The sequence below is a fragment of the Ochotona princeps genome, chromosome 6, assembly GCF_030435755.1.
Source record: "Ochotona princeps isolate mOchPri1 chromosome 6, mOchPri1.hap1, whole genome shotgun sequence".
Taxonomy (NCBI): Eukaryota; Metazoa; Chordata; class Mammalia; order Lagomorpha; family Ochotonidae; genus Ochotona; species Ochotona princeps.
The window spans coordinates 14,722,819-14,742,746 of record NC_080837.1 but is presented as its reverse complement, the minus strand read 5'-3'; the positions used below and the strand labels follow the sequence as shown (position 1 = coordinate 14,742,746).

At 43.8% G+C, this 19,928-nt stretch overlaps 1 protein-coding gene across 1 annotated transcript in view; it reads left to right on the top strand.

Annotated features, from left to right (window-relative positions):
* Positions 1-19,928, top strand: part of MAP2K5 (mitogen-activated protein kinase kinase 5) — a 245,809-nt gene that overhangs the window by 17,267 nt on the left and 208,614 nt on the right. Inside the window, exon 3 of the mRNA XM_004578329.2 lies at positions 8,925-8,992. Coding sequence (XP_004578386.1) covers positions 8,925-8,992 — 68 coding nt within the window. The remainder of the gene's footprint in view (positions 1-8,924; positions 8,993-19,928) is intronic.

Here is a 19,928-nt window from a genome sequence, read left to right as displayed (position 1 = left end):
ACTTACTTAACATCTAGGAGTTAATTATACATCCTAGAATTAGCAACAGTTTGCAAAAAACTTTAATTTGTTGAAATTTTGGCTGGATTATCATGGATGCCAAAAGTTCAAACCATTTCTACTCTTATGAGAGTAGTTGTTTCTCTTTAATAGTTGTGCTTATTTGCATGGAAATGACAAAGTTTGAAGTCTTTTGCTCCAACAGGAGACTGGTGAGACCGAGTGTTTCTTGAGGTCGGTGGACAGCGCTGTTCCTTTGGTAGAACCCCTGCTGCGGTAGCTGGAATGTGTAGTAGCCCATAGTAGTCTGGTAGGCCCTGACGTGAGCAGCTCTAGAGTGGCTGGCCTTCTGATTCACATCCATCAGGAATCCTGTTGGCTCCGTGTTCAGACCAAAAGTCAGCAAGTGCTGACTTCCCAAAACCTTGGCTCTGTAGGGCCCTGCTGGGGCACAGCAGCCCCCTGACAGGTTTACCTGCTCCTCCTGTTGCCCCCTTATGTGGCCAGAGCTGTTCTTTCAGGCAGTACACATGGTCACAGCCCTCAGAACCCTCCAGGAGTTTTCCTCTGGCTCAGGAGCAAAGGCCACACACTCACAAGGGCCTCCCTGACCCTGCCTGTTCTCATCTGCCCCAATCTTGTCCTGCCACTGTTCTCTGGGCCTATTAGTTTCTCTCCTCTCCTTTCCTTCTGTTCTAGTCCCTGGGCTTCCTCTCAGTCTTGGGAACATGCCTGGCACTCTTCTTCTTTTTAAAATAAAATGAATATGTGTATATATATATATATATGTGTGTGTGTATATATTACATATATGTGTGTGTGTGTGTATTTAAAGATTTATTTATTTGTATTAGAAAGGCAGATTTACAGAGAGGAGGATCTTCTGTCCACTGGTTCACTTCCCAAGTGGCTACAACTGCCAGAGCTGAACTGATTTGAAGCCAGGAGCCTCTTTCAGGTCTCCGACACAGATGCAGGGTCCCAAGGCTTTGGGCTATCCTCTACTGCTTTCCCAGGCCACAAGCAGGGAGCTGGATGGCAAGTGGAGCAGCAGGGATACAAATTGGCGCTCATGTGGGATCCCGATGCTTGCTAGGTAAGACTTTAGATTCTGGGCCGTTGCGTGGGGCCCCCAGTGTTCTGATGCAGGCCCTCTGCTTAGAGCACCCTGTCACCTGCTATCTGCATGGTCCATGCCCTACCTCTCCACTAGAGGGCACTTTCCTTGAGGGCAGAGAGTTTGGGTAGTTGGTGCCATTTGTGTTGGCTGCTTTTCCACTGTGGCTACCGCAGTGCTCAGAACAGGTACTACGGCAGGGAGGCTTGCAGTGAAGTGGAGACTCTGGAGGTTTGGCTGTAGAGGCTGTGACCTCTAGTAATGTCCGGGTTGCTGGCCTTCTTACTGGTGAAGGGCTGTGAACTTGACATCATCTCTGGTGGTTTTCTGTTGATGCTTTTCAACCTCTTGATTGTGTTTTCATTTCTTTCCTCTTGCCGGGGAGAACTACCTTTGCAGTAATTTTAATTGACTGCCACCTGGCACAGAAGAAGTGTGACAAATGACATATGATATATTGCCTTAACTTCCTGTTGCTCCCCATAGAAGTGCGTTTGTTTGTCTTGAAGCCCCCATGGGCTCCTGTCACTGCAGTGGGTGCCGTTTCCCACGCGGAGGCCCATTCTGAGCACCCCACACCTGAGGCCGCCTCCCCCCTGTCGGGTCTTTCTGTTCCCTTCCTTGGTTTCTCTTTCAGTTTGCATGTTGCTTCAAACAAAATCGCTAGCAACATATGGCCTGTTATGATTCTCTCTTCCCAAACTCTGCCATTTTGTATATTTGTGACACACTGCAGATTTCGTGAAGATTGCTTCATAATATTTGTTTACCATCTGCTGCACTCTATTTGGTATCTTGCTAGGATTTTTTCCTCCATTTTAAGTGACATTAACAAAATCCAGCCAGTACATAGACTTTCTGGTTCTACTTTTGCTTCCCTAATGTGCTGGAAAATCATATTACTATGCTCCAGGCAACTAGAGAAGCCTGGAATTCTCATTGTGAACCAGTGTGTCAGATCCATCCCACCCCCCCTTTTCTTGGTCATATCCAGTAATGCTTTTTTGGTCAGATGGTAAAGAACCTCCATGTATAAGACAGAAAGAGTTCAGATTATTTTTTCTACTTCTTGCTACTTAGTACCTCTACTTCCTAGTGTTCTTCCCCAACATATTTGTACCTTTGAAAGCTTTGTGCCCTGTTAAGGTAGGTCTTTATGATTTATAGCTCAACTAGTGTAATTTTTAAAGCCATCCCAGCTTGATAGGCAAATAGCCGGAGTCCATGCTAGATGGGCTGTGTATGAGTGACTTTTTGCTCTGAAAAGCCTTTTGATTGGTGTGTTTGTCTCTCTGCCTTCTTACCCTGTACCAGTTTGCCACACTTGCTGTCTCGTTTTCTTCAGAGGGAAGCTCACCTCCACTTTGGATGTGAAGGGAATGGGTGTGCTCGTGGGTGGCCAACCCCGGGGTCAGTGACAGTTAAGATTGTGCCTTTTGGATAGAATCTTTAAGTCTTCCCTGGGGAATGGCAAGGACTCAGTAAAACAGCTAAGCCCCAGTGCAAAGCATGAAACATGAGGTGGGCTTGGTGTGGTTGCTAAGGTACCCCATTCAAGAACAACTCTACAACTCCCCCACCCCCATTAGAGTGCCTTGCTTTAAGTCTCAGCTGCACTGCCCATCCCAGAACCTGGTTAATGCATACCCTGGGCGGCTGCAGCGATGGATCAAGGCGTTGGGTTTCTCCACTTGTGTGTGAGACCTGGAGCTGAGCTCCTGACTCTTGTCTCGCCCCCAGCCCTTGCTGTTGGGATGAGAACCACCAGAAGGGAAAGCTCTCTGCCTCTCAAATAAATACATACATAAAGAAATAATGTCCATAAAAATGATGAGTTTAGGATTGGTGAAGAACTGTCACATGCTATTTATTTGACATCATTTGGCTTTACATAAACCTTAAAAAAAGGAAGAGTGAAACAGTTTGTAAAGAAAACCAGTGCTTACATAAAGCTGAGTTTCTCTTCAGTCCTTTAGAACTGCTAATCACTGTATCATGTAAGCCTGATTTTTAAAGATTGATTTATTTATTTGAAAGGATAATTACACACACACACACACACACACACACACACACAGCGGAAGAGAGAGAGAGAGAGGGAGAGAGAGAGATTTTCCATCTACTGGTTCATTCCCTAAATGGCCACAACAGCCAAAGCTAGGTTGGTTCAAAGCCAGGAGCCAGGAGCTTGTTCTGGATTTGCTATGTGAGTGTAGGGGTCAAAGTACTTGGGCCATCTCCTCCTACTTACTCCCTTCCTTCCTTCCTTCCTTCCTTCCTTCCTTCCTTCCTTCCTTCCTTCCTTCCTTTCTCTCAGAGTTATGTATTTTATATTGGAAAGGCAGGTCATATTTGCAGAAAGGAGAGATAGAAAAATCTTTCATCTGCTGGTTCACTCCACAAGTGGCCACAGTGGCTGGAGCTGAGCCAATATGAAACCAGAAACCAGGAGCTTCTTCTGGATCTCCTATACAGGTGCAGGGTTCCAAGGCTTTGGACCGTCCTTTGTTGCTTTCTCAGGCCATAATCAGGGAGCTGGATGGCAAGTGGAGTAGTCAGGATACAAACCAGTGCCTGTATGGGATCCCAGTGCTTGCAGGTAAGGATTTAGCCATGGAGACATCATGCTGGGCCCCCTTCTGCTACTTTCTCAGGTGCATTAGGAAGAAGCTGGATTGGAAGTGGAGTAACTGGGACTGGAACTGGCTCCTGTATGGGATGCTGGTGCGTGCAAGGAAAGGACTTTAGCCACTAGGCTACTGTGCTGGGCCCTAAACCTTAGCTTTGAATTCTGCTCTCACTCTCTCATTCTTTATTTAGAGATTCTGACTTACATGATCTTTGGAATCAATGCCCCATCTTTAGGAACTCAAAGGATGAACCTTTCAGCTAGTGGGTAAGACACCTTAATCCCAAACCTGGGTTCCATATGGCTCTGGCTCCTGATCTCAGCTTCCTGCTAAGGCAGGCCCAGAGCAGCAGCAGTGACGGCACAGGTAGCTGAGTCCTTGCCACCCATGTGCGAGACCTGGAATTAGTTGCCAGGTCCTGGTTTAAGCCTAGTCCGGTCTTGGCTGTGGTGGGCTCTGGGAAGCTGGCTTGCTCTTTATCTTCCTCTCAAATAAATAAGTAAATTAAACATTTTTAATTATAAAGAAATTTTGGAGCCATGTTGTGATGTAGTAAGGGAAGCCACTGCTTCTGACACCAGTATCCCATTTGGATGCCGGTTTGAGTCCTGGCTTTCCTACATCTAGTCCTGCTCTCTACTAATGGCCCTGGAGGAGCAGGGGAAGATGTCCCAGGTGTTTGGGGCCCTGCCACCTGTGTGGGAGACTTAGATAAACCTCTCAGCTCCTGGCTTCAGCCTATTCCACTACTGGCTGTTGTGACCATCAAGGGGGTGAGCCAGCAGATGGATGGAGGATCTTCCTTTCTTTCTCTGTAGCCTTGACTTTCAAAATAAATAAGGAAATCTTTAAAAGAACATGACAAAAAACTTTTTGAGGCCTGTGTCATAGTAGGCTATGTCTCCATCTGTGATACAGAATCTTATTTGGGTGCCAGTTCAAGTCCTGGCTGCTCTACTTCTGATCTGACTCTCTGACAATGTATCTGGGAAAGCAGTGTATAATGGCCCAGGTCCTGGCTTCAGACTGGCCCAGCTCTGGTTGATGTGGCCATTTGAGGAATGGACCAGGAATGGAAGATCTCTCTCTATCTCTCCTTGTCTCTCTCTGTAACTTTGCTAGTCAAATAAAAATAGATAAACCATAAAGAAAGAAAAATCTTGTTTACTGGTTTTATCCCAGGCAACTCCCATCTTGGCTCTATCCCATGTGAATAGAACCTTCCTGAGCGCTAGTATTTATTAAGATTTGAATATTGGCGGGTCCTTTGTAGCCATCATCTCTATGGCTAGGTCTGGTGGGAAATGAAATTTACAAAGAGCTGTGTCCTTCAGGCTAGAAGTGTTTTTTTGTTTGTCTTAAAAACAAATTTAGGACTTCCCCTAAAACAAATCATTTTAGGTTATATTGAAATGCAATTTGTTTTCTTTTTAAAGCAGAAATGCTTGGTAATTTGTAAAATTATATCCTTTATAGTGTACATGCGTTTATTTACTGTTTTAGAAATCTTAGCTTAGCCTTGAAACTCTAGAATCTGTACAGGAAGTCCTTTCCTCAGTTTGTACCATTGGAGTGGCATTGCTGTCCTGATTTGGCCCTGGAGAGCGCATATCTAAGACAAAAAAAAAGTGCTGGGTTCCTATGTAGGTCTTTGTGTGCAGCATCCCTCAGGAAGGCAACTGACATGTGCCTTTGCCACTGAACACAGTGTAATGTTTGATAGCGTAATACTGCTGGCAGCTCCTTGCTAGCTAGACAGTGTTACTGATTTTAGAGTATGGCAGCTCTGCGGGAGTGAACCACAGTCTAGGAGTGGGAACTAATACTCTGGAGAGAAACCTGAGTGTGAGCTGTGGGCTTGGTCACTGAGCCAGCAGAACTGGTCCAGTGGCTGGTGTCTGTCATGCTGACAGATGTTGTTAGCCATTGGGAGAGAGCCAGAACTCCTTTCCAGGATCTCCACAGCCTGGTCACCAGGCAGAGGGCTGGCACTTTGGCTTAGTGTATCAAGGTGCTGCCTGCAGTGCTGAATCCCATATTCGTATCAGTTCAAATCTTGGCTCAATCCACCTCCCTTGACTCAATCCACCTCTCAATCCATGACCTGGGAAAACAGCAGAGGATGGCCCAAGTACTAATGTGAGGAAGAAGCTTCTGGCTTTCAGCTATTCCAGCTCCAGTCCTGGCCAACTGTTGGCCAACTCCCACTCTCCATGTGGGGAGTGAACTAGCAGGTGGAAGACCTCGCTCTCCCTTTGACTCTGCCTTTCAGTAGAGCACAGCTGGACAGGAGGAAGTGCTCACTGCTGTGTATTGACCACACTCCTCTATAGCACCGGGCAGTGTACCCAGGCATGGAGCATACAAGCCTATTATCTTCACAACAAGAGATTTGTCTGCTGCTCCACACCTGGGATCAGAACATTCTCAGCATCTGGTCAGATCAACAGTATAGTCAAGATTGTGTGGCCGAGAGCTGGGACGGGACATCCTGCTAAGAGTCTGTAGCCCCAAACTGCCACTGGCAAGGCTGTGTACAGGGCTCCAAACCTTTCTGGCGTTTTCCTTCTGCTGTCCACTTAGAGTTTCTCATGGTCTCTTCTTGTTGACATTTAGAATGATGAAGTACATAACTTAAGTAGGCCAGTGTAGCAAGGAGTCATTCTGAGTCCTCCCTGGCAGATGACGTGAGTGGGTTATCATTGTGGGTTACATGGGGCGGAATTTGATGACATGTAAGCCATAGCCTAGGATGCCTGAAAGGCCTGGGTTCAAGTCCTGGATCTGCTTTCCATTGCTGCCTTCTGCTAATTCTCCCTGCGAGGCAGCACATGCTGACTGAAGGACATGGTTCCCGGCGGGCCATGTGGGAGTCCCAGACTGAATTCTGGGCTGCTGACTGGCAGCCGGGACCTGCCTCAGCTGTTGCACGAGGAGTGAACCAGCAGATAGGAGGAGCTCTCTTTCTGCCTTTCAACTAAAATAAATAATTGGATATATGCAAAAATGAGGTACAATATTGTCATGTAGTCTACATGTTCTTTTTAAAAAATAATATTTATTTATTGGAAAGACAGAGTTACAGAGAGAGGGAAAGAAGACAGATCTTCCACCCACGAGTTTTTTCCCCAAATGACTATAATGCCCAAGACTGGTGCCAAACTGAAGACCAGACCCTGAACCTCCATCCATGTCTCTCGTGTGGGTGCATCGTCAGGGAGCTGGATCACAAGTGGAGCAGCTGATGCACTTAAACTGGTGCTGGTATGGAACGCTGATATTGCAGGCAGCAGCTTAACTGAGTCACAACCAGTGTACCACAGCACCAGCCCAGTCTGTAGATTCTTTTTTTTTTTTTTTAGGATTTATTTATTTTATTACAAAGTTAGATATACAGAGAGGAGGAGAGACAGAGAGGAAGATCTTCCATCCGATGTTTCACACCCCAAGTGAGCCGCAATGGCCGGTGCTGTGCCGATCTGAAGCCAGGAACCAGGAACTTCTTCCAGGTCTCCCACACGGGTGCAGGGTCCCAAAGCTCTGGGCCGTCCTCGATTGCTTTCCCCGGCCACAAGCAGGGAGCTGGATGGGAAGAGGAGCTGCCGGGATTAGAACCGGCACCCATATGGGATCCTGGTGCGTTCAAGGCAAGGACTTTTAGCCGCTAGGCCATCAGGCCCAGTCTGTAGGTTCTTAAAGCAGTTTTTGAAAAGATGTTTTGAAAGTACTTTGACTAAAGAAATACTGTTGATAGAAGTGTACTGTTTCTGGATGTGGCATCTTTCATGGCATTTATTCCAGAATATATAAGATTTCACTTATGTATTTTGTTGTCTCATTATATTCTAGTCTTTTTTTTTCTTAAGATTTATTTATTTTTATTGCAAAGTCAGATATACAGAGAGAGGAGGAGGGACAGAGAGGAAGATCTTCCATCCGATGTTTCACACCCCAAGTGAGCCGCAATGGCCGGTGCTGTGCCGATCCGAAACCTGGAACCAGGAACCTCTTCCGGGTCTCCCAAGCGGGTGCAGGGTCCCAAAGCATTGGGCCGTCCTCGACTGCTTTCCCAGGCCACAAGCAGGAAGCTGGATGGGAAGTGGCGCTGCCGGGATTAGAACCGGCACCCATATGGGATCCTGGTGCGTTCAAGGCGAGGACTTTAGCCGCTAGGCCACGCCGCTGGGCCCATATTCTAGTCTTAAAACCTAAATTATTGCAGAGCACACGGATCACCTTTGAAGCTTGATCAGAGAGTACCTACTGAATATAAATAGAACTGATTACAAAGAGAAGCAGGGGAGCTGGTGTGGATGGGGTATATGGAGTCCTGTGTTAGAGGTGTTTTGCAAGTTAACCTTGCCCTAGGTGCCAGCTTTGTCTTCTATTGAAGGAGAAAGATGATGATGTTGTCCCATCACAGGATAAGGAGATATTGCATATGAAGCTCAAGTCATGGTACCCTGTCTATAGTTGTATTTACCTTGTGTCAGCCATTTTTATTATGATACTGTGATTTGAGAGGTTCCTGGGATAGAGGAAGAATGGAGAAATAGAGGGATTGGCTGCTGTTAGAGGAAAGGCAGAAAATATTGATAGTAAATCAAGACTAGCCTCTTTTTTGTTTTATTTTGTTTCTCCAATCAAATCTACTTTTGTCCTGTTTACTTTCACCTAAATCGGTCATAAATGACATGAATAATATTGTAGTGCTTACCTGTCAGTAAAAGAAAGTTTTAATTCTTTGTTGAATAGATTCTGATTGTATTCTAAACAAAATTAAACAAACTGAAAATGTGGTGTTGAGGTTTTCTATACCTGGATACAAAAAGCCACTTGTCTTATGCTTTTGTGTGTTTAAAAAAAAAAAAAAGAATCTCGGGACTGGTGTTTAGCTTAGTGGTTAAGATGTCTGTGTCCTGCATCAGGGTACCTCCTGCCATTGTGGATCCTGGAAGGCAGTGGTGATGGCTCCGGTGATGGAGTCGCTGCCGTCTTGTTGGGAGAACTATGTTCCTTTGCTGGCTGTGGCCTTGGCTGCCCACTGCCCCACCCTTGTACCAGCCTTAGCCGTTTAAGGCATTTGAGGAATGAGCTGATAGATGGGAGCTCTGTGTATCATGTGTCTCACAAAAAAGAAAGTCTTACCACTTATCCTATGTTGCCTTTTTAACCAGATGAAGATGAAGATGGTGATCGAATAACAGTGAGGAGTGATGAAGAAATGAAGGCAATGCTGTCCTACGTGAGTGTGTTACAAACGAGGACTGTTTTTTTAAAAGTTGATGTAATGAGGATGCTGTTTCTTGTGCACAGTGAATGTGTGTGAGTAAATCACAGTGGCCATACAATTTTTCTATATGCTAGACAAGCTTTCCTGAGATTTCCTTACGCAAAAGTTAAGGGCATTCTTTTCAAAAGACACTTACTGATCATATCGTGATCATATCATGAACATTAAGAATAATGCATCTTAATGACTTTTGCATTAGGTATGGTGCAGACTAAATGGACTATCAATTTCCTGTATTTTTTTATGCAGTACTTAAAGTAACGGCTCATTGAAAATGAACCCCTGGGCTCTAAAAAAATTTTTCAAAATCTACTTTCAACTGGAGATCTCTTTCACCCTTCCAGACTATGGTTATAATGTAGCTGCAGGCTTAATATGAACACAAGATTTAAAGATGTACTTTGGCATATTTTATGTACTCCGCATTGTCCTACCCCCACCCCAAAATGGATCACTTGCTGAATCAAAGTGATTTGAATATATGTCTTGCAGTGACTTTTCTTTTGTATTTCAAAGCTCAGTGAGAATTTACATGAACATTTGTCTAGGACTGAAGTAGACAAACAAAAGAACAGGGTACAGCTCTGAAGATTTAACACTAAGCCTGAAAAATTCCGCTATGAAGAGACATAGCTCCCTCGAGACCTGATTTTGAGCTTTCCTCTCCAGGTTTATTTTATTTTATCCGCGTCTGTTTACAAAACCTTTGCTAGTGGTCTGATACAAAGCCCTGGATGGAAAGTCAGGAGACCATGGCACTCCTCTGCTTTCCTGGCCTTAGGCAAATCACTTAACCTTCCATTGCGTGGTCCCTCATCTGTCAATTGTGGATAATAATACTTGTCCTTTCTACTGCACAAGGTCATTGTAATGATCAAATGGGGTAATAGATGTGAACGGCCTTTGAAAAGTTAAAGTACCATACAAATGCAAAGTGCGGTGAGAGTGGAAATGGTAGAAATCTGGGAGCCTAGCTTTTCTTGGGGATCTAGTCTTAGCCACCAGTTTGGCTGTAGTTTTTGGATAGACTTCAGCCTCACCCAGGATATTGTTTCATTATAGTGAAAATGGTGAACTATCGGTATGGGTTTCTGCCAATAGTTTTAATTTAGGGTAGGAGGAAAGAGAACAAGAAGGATGGCATGATTAACAGAGCGTTGCATTCCAACCAGCACAGAGTAGAAAAAGTCAATTTCCCATTGACTTCGCATTAACTTCTGTGGGAGGCTTTGTGTACTGAACATTTAGAGCTGAGCTCATCAGCACCTTGAAAGGCAGCTCAGGATTGTCTGTCTGCCGAAAGCTCTAGCGCTGCTATTGATAGATTGGTCAACTCTCCAGAGGATGCTGAGCAGTTATCTTTAGAAAACATGCACACAGATGGGTTCTAGTTTTGTCACTTGTGTCCACTGCGGAGAACTGACATCAGTATACCTTTCATTGTGTGCTCAACATAGCCACACACAAAAGGTATGTACTTTGGGGAAGATCTTGCACTTTCTCAGGAATGTTCCTGGGTGTAAACATAGTGATAATGCTAATCATTTCCATTTCTGTGTGTCTGCCAAATAGTAAATGGTGGAGGTTTTCCTTTCTTCTTTCCCTTTTAGTAATTGCCCTGTGAGATGGATGTTATCACCTATGCATTTCAGACCAGGAAGCTGTGGTTGAGAGATGCACTCAAGGCCTTTGAGCCAGTCTAACTGACCATGGACTGCAGTTCAGTCTGCTGTGTCCAAGCCCAGGCTCGCTCACTGTCATACGCTGCCTCTCCCCCCACCATCTGGCAAAGTCACGTCTGGGATAGTTTTACGTCATTGCTATGATTAGATTCTGAATGATTTGTGTTTATATAACACCTTACGTACGATAGCTGTGCCATGTATTACAGTTTACACACTTATTTTCCCAAGTGTGTTGTTTATTTTCATGTTCTAGAAAAATATTGGAGTTGTGATTATATAGCCTTTCATTGCATGTCCTTAAATTTAAAACTTCTGAGATTTCTTGGAATTCAGACACTTTCTCATCTGAAAAGAGATCCTCTAGTTTATGGGTCCCCACACGTTTGAATTTCATGAACAAATCAATTTTCCATTTTAGGTCAGTGGAAAGACATGGGTATTTTTTTTGGGGGGGGCCAAATAGGAACACTAAGTAAAAATTATTTACGATCATATTTTTTTTAGCCAAGAGAATGAATGGCATCATTTAAAGAATAAAACCATGGACAGAACAAATCTCAGTTCCTTGAAAGTACGTTTAGTTTTTGATGTTCATTGTTTTTTAATGACAAGCTATGGATGAAAGAACAATTTTTTCATGCACACCGGCGCATGGACTGTGGTTTGGCTGATTTTCTCATTAAATGCCTAATTAATAAATTTTATAGATTACAACTTGAGCCCCCTCACTTTGACTCCCAACTCTTCACCTACCATAAGTAGGGCTCCACTTTTCTTATGCAGAGTGTTTTGGCAAAATATTTTGAAGTGAAATTGAAAATATTTGTAAGAGAGATAGCAAGGTTTTGGTCACTTCAGCGGCTCTGCTTTTCCTCCTCTGTCTTACCGTGACTCCTTTCATCACACACCCTTCGTTGGAGTAGAGCACCTGGAAGATTGGGGGAGTCTCTCTCATGTAAAGCACAGCCAAAATTGGTTGGCTGGGATATTGATCTGCCTTGAGGCTTATGGTTGAAATTCCTTTGGGATCTAGTTTTGCCAGAAAGAGAACCATTTGGACCTAATTTCACAATAGGTTTTGGGTTGCTAGTCTCACGATAGCCTATTACTGAGAACTTGTACTGGTCATTGTTTTTTAGGTTCATTTTAGCTTTGAAATGCTTGGTTTCAGAATTTGGTATAGTGGCATAGGGAAAATACTGACAGATGACTGCATTTTTATTGTTAAAAAAAAAGCAGCAGCTTAGTTTTTCATGTGGAATTCAATATATTTGTGGTCATGTTAGGATTTCTTTAAAAGCCATATAGAAGAAAAGCTACAGACATTTGAGCCATCAGTCCTTTAATTATTCTTTTTAAATGATTACAAAGGTTAAGTGAGTAAACAGTCTTATGATCTAAGAGTAAAAAGAAATGTCAAGGTCTGAGTTGAAACTTGCAGAATTACTTTTCCTTGAGTGCAAGTGTTTTTTAGCTTTTATCCAACACAAGTGTAAGTTTTTTTAATCAGTAGTTTAAATAGATTTTTGTATTAAACTCTAAAATGTTGCCTTTTTAATTGAAAACTTATCAATTATTTAAATTGTTAGCAGCCAGCGGCTGTTCATTTTATGAGTGCTATAGTAATGGCATATGCTGGTTTTGATCCATGTGACACATGGAATGTCGAATCGTGGTAAGGATTTGTCATGGCAGTAGGTTGTTGTACGCTGTTAAATAATAACCAATGTGTTAAACCAGTCTCTGTTGTCACACATTACTACCATTTTATGTAAGTTATTTAGGAGTTGTATTCTTCTCTTCATTAGATATATTTTTAAGAGATAATGAGAAGAAAACAGAGCTATAATAAATTGTCTTTTAAGAAAATGTAAAGTAATTTGGTCTCCAAGGAGATATCTAATGTATTGAAAGAATTCAGCAGCCAAGTGTTATTACAGCAGCATTGTGATAGCTCTCTGCATTTGGTTATGAGTTTGTGTTAATCAACAATCTGTTTTTATAGCATAGTTTCTTCTAAGTTATGTTGTTAGAATATTCTACTTCAGGGATCATGGCTTTTCCTCTGACACTATTGCATCTTTTTAATTCCTCCATAAAGTATTTTTTTAATTAGAACTTGAAATGCTTTATTAGAAAAAAATACACACAACCTACATATTCTGAAAACTAAATACCTAATCATTGGTAATTATTTAAAGGGCCCTGTTAAATATTCCCTTAATATAGTTTAAATATTTCTGTTGTTCCTGTTTTCCCCTCTCACTTTCCAGAGATAATGGAAAAATCTGTGTCCTTTTTCCTTCCGTCGTTTTGTATTTATTGTCTGGTAGTGCAATTGATGCCCAGTTCTAGGAGGGGTTATTTTGAGTGACCTCTCATTAAGAAACTCAACAGTATGTCCTGCTTTGTGAATGGGTTCATGTTTGTTTCTGCTAAATCCTGTGTCTAATCAAGGACTTGTTCCACCTGGTTCTCTCTCTTTTTTTAAAAAGATTTATTTATTTTTACATTTTTATTGAAAAGTCAGATATATAGAGAGGACGAGAGACAGAGAGGAAGATCTTGGGTCTGTTAATTCATTCCCCAAGCAACTATAACAGCCAAAGCTGCGCTGATCCAAAGCCAGGAGCCCAGAGCCTCTTCCCGGTCTCTCACATGGGTGCAGGGTCCCAAGGCTTTGGGCCATCCTTGACTGCTTTCCCAGGTCACAAGCAGGGAGCTGGTTGGGAAACAGGGCTGTTGGGATTAGAACTGGCACCCATATGGGATCCTGGTGCAGGCAAGGCGAAGACGTTAACATCTAGGTTACCATGCCAGGCCCCCTGCCTGGTTCTCTTGATAGGAGCAGAGCACAACATTAGCTAGAGTAATTTTCTTCATTTTGCCCATTCTTTCTCTTTCTACTGCTTGCCCGTATTGCCAGACTTTGATGGCATAAGTTTTACTGCAGTGCCTCCTATTGCAGTAGAGACCTTGTGTTTTAATGGAGTCTACACAGCATTCCCTTTGGGATACTTGACTGTAGTGTACCTTGTTGGATATTGGATTGTATGAGGGAAAAATACTTCTTGAGATCTACAGCACCATGTAAATTGGGATATGATTCATTTTATTCTAGTGTGTGAAACTTGGAGATTTCCTCTGAAATCTTTCATTTACAGAAAAACAGAACTAGAGGGAGCGAGGAGGAGAGAGAGATGCAGTGAGGGAGAGAGGCAGAGACAGAGATATAGACTCTTACCCACTGGTTCTTGTGCCAAATGCCCACACAAGCCAGGGCTGAACAAGGCTCAGACCAGGTCCTGAAACTCAATCCAGGTATCCCATGTAGGAGGTAGGGACCCACATACTTGATCAGTCACCTGCTCCCTCCCAGGGTTGCATTAGTTGGAAAGGAGAGTGGAGGTGGGACTTGTACCTACTGCACCAGACACCGTCTCTAAAAGGGTTTCGTTTTGATATCTACTGTGGTCCTGCTGAAGAATCTTTACAAATAATAATTTTTGCTGTGTGAGTGTATCTGCGTTTGGATAGGAACATAAAAGGTATTCTGTAGGCTTCTGTGTCCTAAAGATTTTTGTCAATGCTGAACGAACAGTTGGAAGCTCATGTTCTACCTGGTGCTTTAATATGCCGTGTATTAAATAGTTAATACTGTCAAAGTTATTTATTTGAGAGAGAGAGAGAGGAAGCTCCTATCTGATGATTCACTCCCCAAATGGCTACAATAAAGTAGGGCCAGGCCAGCTCTAAGCTAGACTCCAGGGACTCAGTCAATTCTCCTGTGAGGGTCACTCAACCACCTGCTTCCTCTGAGGGACCTCATTAGCAGGGAGCTGGAACCTGAAGATCTGGGACTCAGATACAGGATGTCTAAGTCAAAGGACATCCCAGAATTTACTTCCAAAAAGCAAAATCAGTTCAGCAGTCAGTTAGAGGAGAGTTGTTTAACTCAATTCAGTTCCTGCATACAACTGCTCATAGAGTGAGTATGTTCTTCAGGCAGGCTGGAGGAAAGCAAAGAAAGGAGATAGAAGGAAATAAATGGTTTTGAAAATTACTCAGTTCATTTGCTCAAATAATGATACACTGTATGTTATAAAAGCTTGTTGGTTTTTTTTAATCCTAGGAAGAAAATAAGCTTTTTTTTTTTTTAACTTCCCGAGGTTGCTTATTTTAACAGTCTTCTCTGTATTGTCTACGACATTTGGGACACCCTAGAAATAGTGATTAAGATATGATAACCTTGGTTTTTCTTTTCTTTTTTTTTTTTTTTGGCTCCTGCTGCAAAATATCTTAGGTGTGTTTGGTCTCCATGAACAACAGTATGCTTATATATGTGTCAGAGCATAGTGACTCTTGGGAACAGAGGAAAAGCTGAGCATGTGGAGGCCCCATTGGCTGCTGGGACAGGAGCTTTGGACTCTCCCAATCCTGTCACGAAAGTGTCCTTGCTCCCCATTCGGCTTCATCTCTGTGGAGGACTGAATGTGGTCTATTTGCATTGGAATGCCCCATATGGCCTGTTCTCTCCTTGGTTTCATGGTCCCATTTTTCTTAAGTGGCAGTCTCTTTGAGGCTACTATTTAAATATCCCCCACTTTAGAGATGGAGCTGAATCTCTGCAGCCCGGAGCTCAGGAGAAAGGTCAGTGTCAACATCACATTACACTAACCATGGTGATCACTTGGAAAACTTCAGCTGAGAGGATGCCACAAGTGTTGGTCCCAGTGCTCAATGCAAATTTAAACTCCTGCCGATGCACATTCCCTTAAACTTAGCCAACTTGAATTGCATCTGCTATTGGCTGCTCCAACTTCTATTAAGACCATCTGGAGCTCCCTGAAGTCCTTTATGATTTTTCTATCCAAACCAAATAGTGTTATCATTAAGCTTGGACAACTTGCTGTCATTTTCACTTCCAGACCATTAATAAATACATCCATCCAATAGCAGGAGCCTATAAACAGGCCCCAGAATTGTTCCCTGTTGACCTCTCCCCTGGAAGACTCTTCACTGTGATTTTCTTTCTCATCATCTAATCAGCCCGTGACCATATGTGGACCCTCGGTCCAGAGTCCTTTCAGGATGGGCTTATGCATGTCGTAGTCTCCGCCTGGCAGGAGCCATGAGTTATGAAGGAGTCAGGGGACTTGAGGTCAGGTGAGGACATGCAGCTGTTAATCTGGTGCTCAGAGTGGATTGGCTTCATATATTATTTTTGACTACGGGGCCCGTTGTGTGCTTTGTGAGCGGTCAGCTTCACCGAGTTTATGAAAAGCCTCTTAATGTAAAGCGTAAGAAATAATTGAAAGGAGCTGTAACTGATGACACATCTGAGTAGTGTTGTAATTGAATTTGTAGCCATTTGACAGAGTTAGGATGGTTGAGGTCTTCACTGGGAAAACTAATAAATTAACTATGGACTGCAAATAGTTGGTTAGTTTATTGATTATTGCTGTAATTACTGCCCGAGCTACATATAATGGGGCATGCTAGCAGTATTGACAAAACAGGAATTTGAAAACTTTATCATTCCTGGGAAGAAGCCAGCTTACATTCTCCTTTATAAGTGAAATACTGTACCAGTTATGTTGTCTGTTAGAAGGCACATCAAGGAGAGGTAGAAGAAATCATCTTATTGTACATGGATGAGGAAATAATAAATAAGCCCCATAAGTCCTCTGTAGGTAAATAAGGTAGGAGGTCGGACCCATGAGACTAGACTCTGTCTGTATTTGTTACTGTTGGTCTCTTGCCTTAAATGTTTGTGAAGCATCTGCTAAGTGCTTGGCACTATGTGGCAGTGATTTCTTAGATTTCTGGAGCATGGGAAAATTTATTCTTCTCCCAGAAAATTCATATACTTCAACATCTCACACAGAGTCAGGGGCTTCTGGGGTCTCCGGAAGCCCTTGCAGATCCCAGGTCAGTATGTCTCCTACAGATAGGACAAGGTACAGAGGTCTGGGCACAGACCCAGAGGAGTTCCTGCAAGAGAAGCAGACAGCTTCCTCCTAACAGCCTTTTGCTTTGTACTGTTTATAGTACTGAGTGATTGAGGAGAGGGGAGAGAAGACTTAAGAATCAGCTTCAGTAAACTGGGCAACTGACTTTTGCCTGTGCGTGACCCAGCCATTACATGCTCTTTTTTTCTTATTTAAAGATTTATTTATTTACTTGAAAGAGTTACAGAGACACACACACACACACACACACACACACACACACACACACACACATATCGATTTTCTATCCCCTGGTTCACTTCCCAGGTGGCTACAACATCTTGAACTAAGCCAGGCCAAAGGCAGGAGCCAGGAGCTGCATCTGGGTTTCCCACATGGGTGGCAAGGGCCCTTGGCCATTTTCCATTGCTTTTTTTCAGGCCATTGCTGGGAGCTGAATTGGAAGTGGAGCAGCCTGGACGCAAACCAGCACCCTTGTGGGATGTCAGCTTCTCCAGTGGTGGCTTTTCTTGCTATGCCATGGTGCCAACCCCATCCCATGTTCTTGTGTAATCACTTCTGTGTTAGTCTGCTGTGGTGCACATTTTCTTGCTGTGTCCACTCATTTTGGGATAGGAGATTCATGCTCTTTCTACCCCCACCCCGAAGTTAAAGGTTCCCCTCCCCATATTTTCCCATAAACCATAACCTAGAATTTTGATTTTTTTTAAAGTCAGATTTTACAGAGAAGAGAGGAGAGACAGCAGAAAGATATTTGGTCCGTTACTTCACTCTCCAGTGGCCACAATGGAGCTGAGCCAGTCCGAAGCCAGGAGGCTGCAACTTCTTCTGGGTCTCCCATGCGGGGTCCCAAGGCTTTGGGCCGTTCTTTACTGATTTCCCAGGCCACAGGCAGGGAGCTGGATGGGAAATGGAGCAGCCAGGACATGAACTGGCATCCATATGGGATCCCACCATTTGCAAGGTGAGGATTTAGGCACTAGGCTACTGCATCAGACCCTAGAATTTTGACCTTAACACCTTTAAAAAGTGAGTGAGGCATAGATTTTCCCACTTTTACAGCAGAGGAGGCTGAGGCACAAGCAGTTGCAGGTCTTTTGCAAAGCTGCACAGCTAGAAGGTAGAGGCCCAGACCTGAAGTTGCTGCCTTGCTGATGGACTTCCTGGAGCATCTGGCCTGCCTTCCATTAGCACACACTTAGTGAAAGCAGTGCTGCGCTAGGTAGTGCAGGTGCAGTGAGCACAGCATTCATGCTCTCAAGGAGCACACGGTCTGTCAAGGAAGTGCATGCTCAAAGAAATCAGAGTTCATTATGGGAGGACAGGGATAGGGTGTGGAGGGAAGGCGGGGGACAGCCTGATTAGCAGGCACAGTATTCCTTGCTTCAGCATCATCAGGTGTTCAGAGAGGCAGCTGGCCTAATGTTGGAGCCTGAGCAGACATCCAGAAGAAGGCAGAGTCCAGGTGGAGTAAGCGAGGGCAGGGGGATGCTTTGGGCAGACCGAACAGTGTGGTGAAGGACCAGGATGGGAGATGTAGGGACAGTGTGAAAGGAAGGGTATACAGGTGAGCCTGGGATGGGGGCCTGGCCCTGGAGGGCCTGAGCTGGAGGAAGCAGGAAAAGGCTGTGGCTGTATGGTTTCCCCAGAAAAAGGTGCGTATCCCAGCAGCTGCTTAGGGGGCCGTACCAGGTAAAATGCAGTGAGGGCTATGGAGCTGGTGGGACAGGAACAGAGTCAAGAGGTGGGGAGGGTGTCAAGTCCGGGACACCGGGGCTTCAATTGTGGGGAAGGGGGCAAGAGAGATGTCTGATCTGGATTATTTCCAGAGTTCTGGTTTGGGAATCTGGGTCACAGAGATGACCCGAGGGAGGGAACCAGGGAATGGGAGTGAGAAGGGAGGGAGAGCAGGGGCTTTGGGCTGGGGCCTATTGAATTGGAGGAGGCTCCAGGCCACCAGCTGGATATGTTTTGAATCTGGTGAGAAATCTGGGCTGGAAATAAAGATTTGTGATTCATCACCTCCTAATTAGTTTCAACAACTCCTCTGGTAATTGAAACCTTTGGAGTGCCTCAAGTACTTGTAGGAGGGTTCAGGAAAAGCCATGGGAACCCTGGCATTTGCAGACCAGCTGGAGAGAGAAACGCATCAAGGAAACTGAGTGAAGTGGCTGGAGGAGTGGGGGGACACCAGGAGAGTCTCCCAGGAAAGAGCAGGTGACCGCTTGCCAGTCAGGGACTTCACCCAACATTCTGTGAGGGATGAAAGCCGAGCTCCCCACACCACCAGCTCAGCCTGGGACTCAGTTTATTTTCTAAAAGATTTGGAGGGATGAGAAATTTGGGATGACCCACCTTGTTTCTCGGAAATGGCAAACAGGTGTTTTATATTTCCAAGCACATAGGCTAGAATGAAAGGGGTGGGTTTTTTTTTTTTTGCTCAGTGAAAACTGTGTTCAGTGATAAACTGCTTCATCTGGTCAACGGCGGTGATGATGGTCCCAGGACACAGTGGGCTTGTGAGGGCTGTGAGAAATGAGATGGACAGACATAGCTGTAGAACAACATGCCCGACACAAGTAGACAGTGAGTTGCTCTGTTTCTCTTTGTCTCTGTCTTAATGAGAACTTGTGCTTTGGAAAATCAAACTGTACTGTTTCGGAAGTCAAGTTTTTTTATATAGCAGATTTCCGTGAAGAAAAAAAAAGCAATTATTGATCGAATTGTGCTGCTCTAATTAGAATTAGGTTCGTGACAAGTAGGAACACTGTTTGATAAACTTGCAGACAAAACAGAGCCAAAATTGTACATGTTATCCCCTTGTTGAACGTGGCCCTCTGTTTCAGATTAATTAGACTTTTGGATAACTATGCTAAACTTTGTCACATCCTTATTAAAATTGTTTAAAGGTTTTGAAGAACATCTCAGAGGGACTCTGAAAGTAATCTGAGCCTGGTACTGGAGATTCCATTAGCAATTGCAAAGCTGATTAATCTTTTACGCAGTTAGCTTATTGATTATTGCTGCAATTACTGCATGGGTAATGGATTAGACCAGAGATGGCAGCAGTAGAGTAGACACATTTTATAACTGCTGCTAAAGTATCCAGTTTGTGTACAATATTTTGTGCCTTTCATACATAATTATTTTTGCATTTTTACATGCTGGAACACTTCTGAGAAAATGGCACGCTTAATATTGTTTCAATATTAGGAAGTTCACCTTTTAATT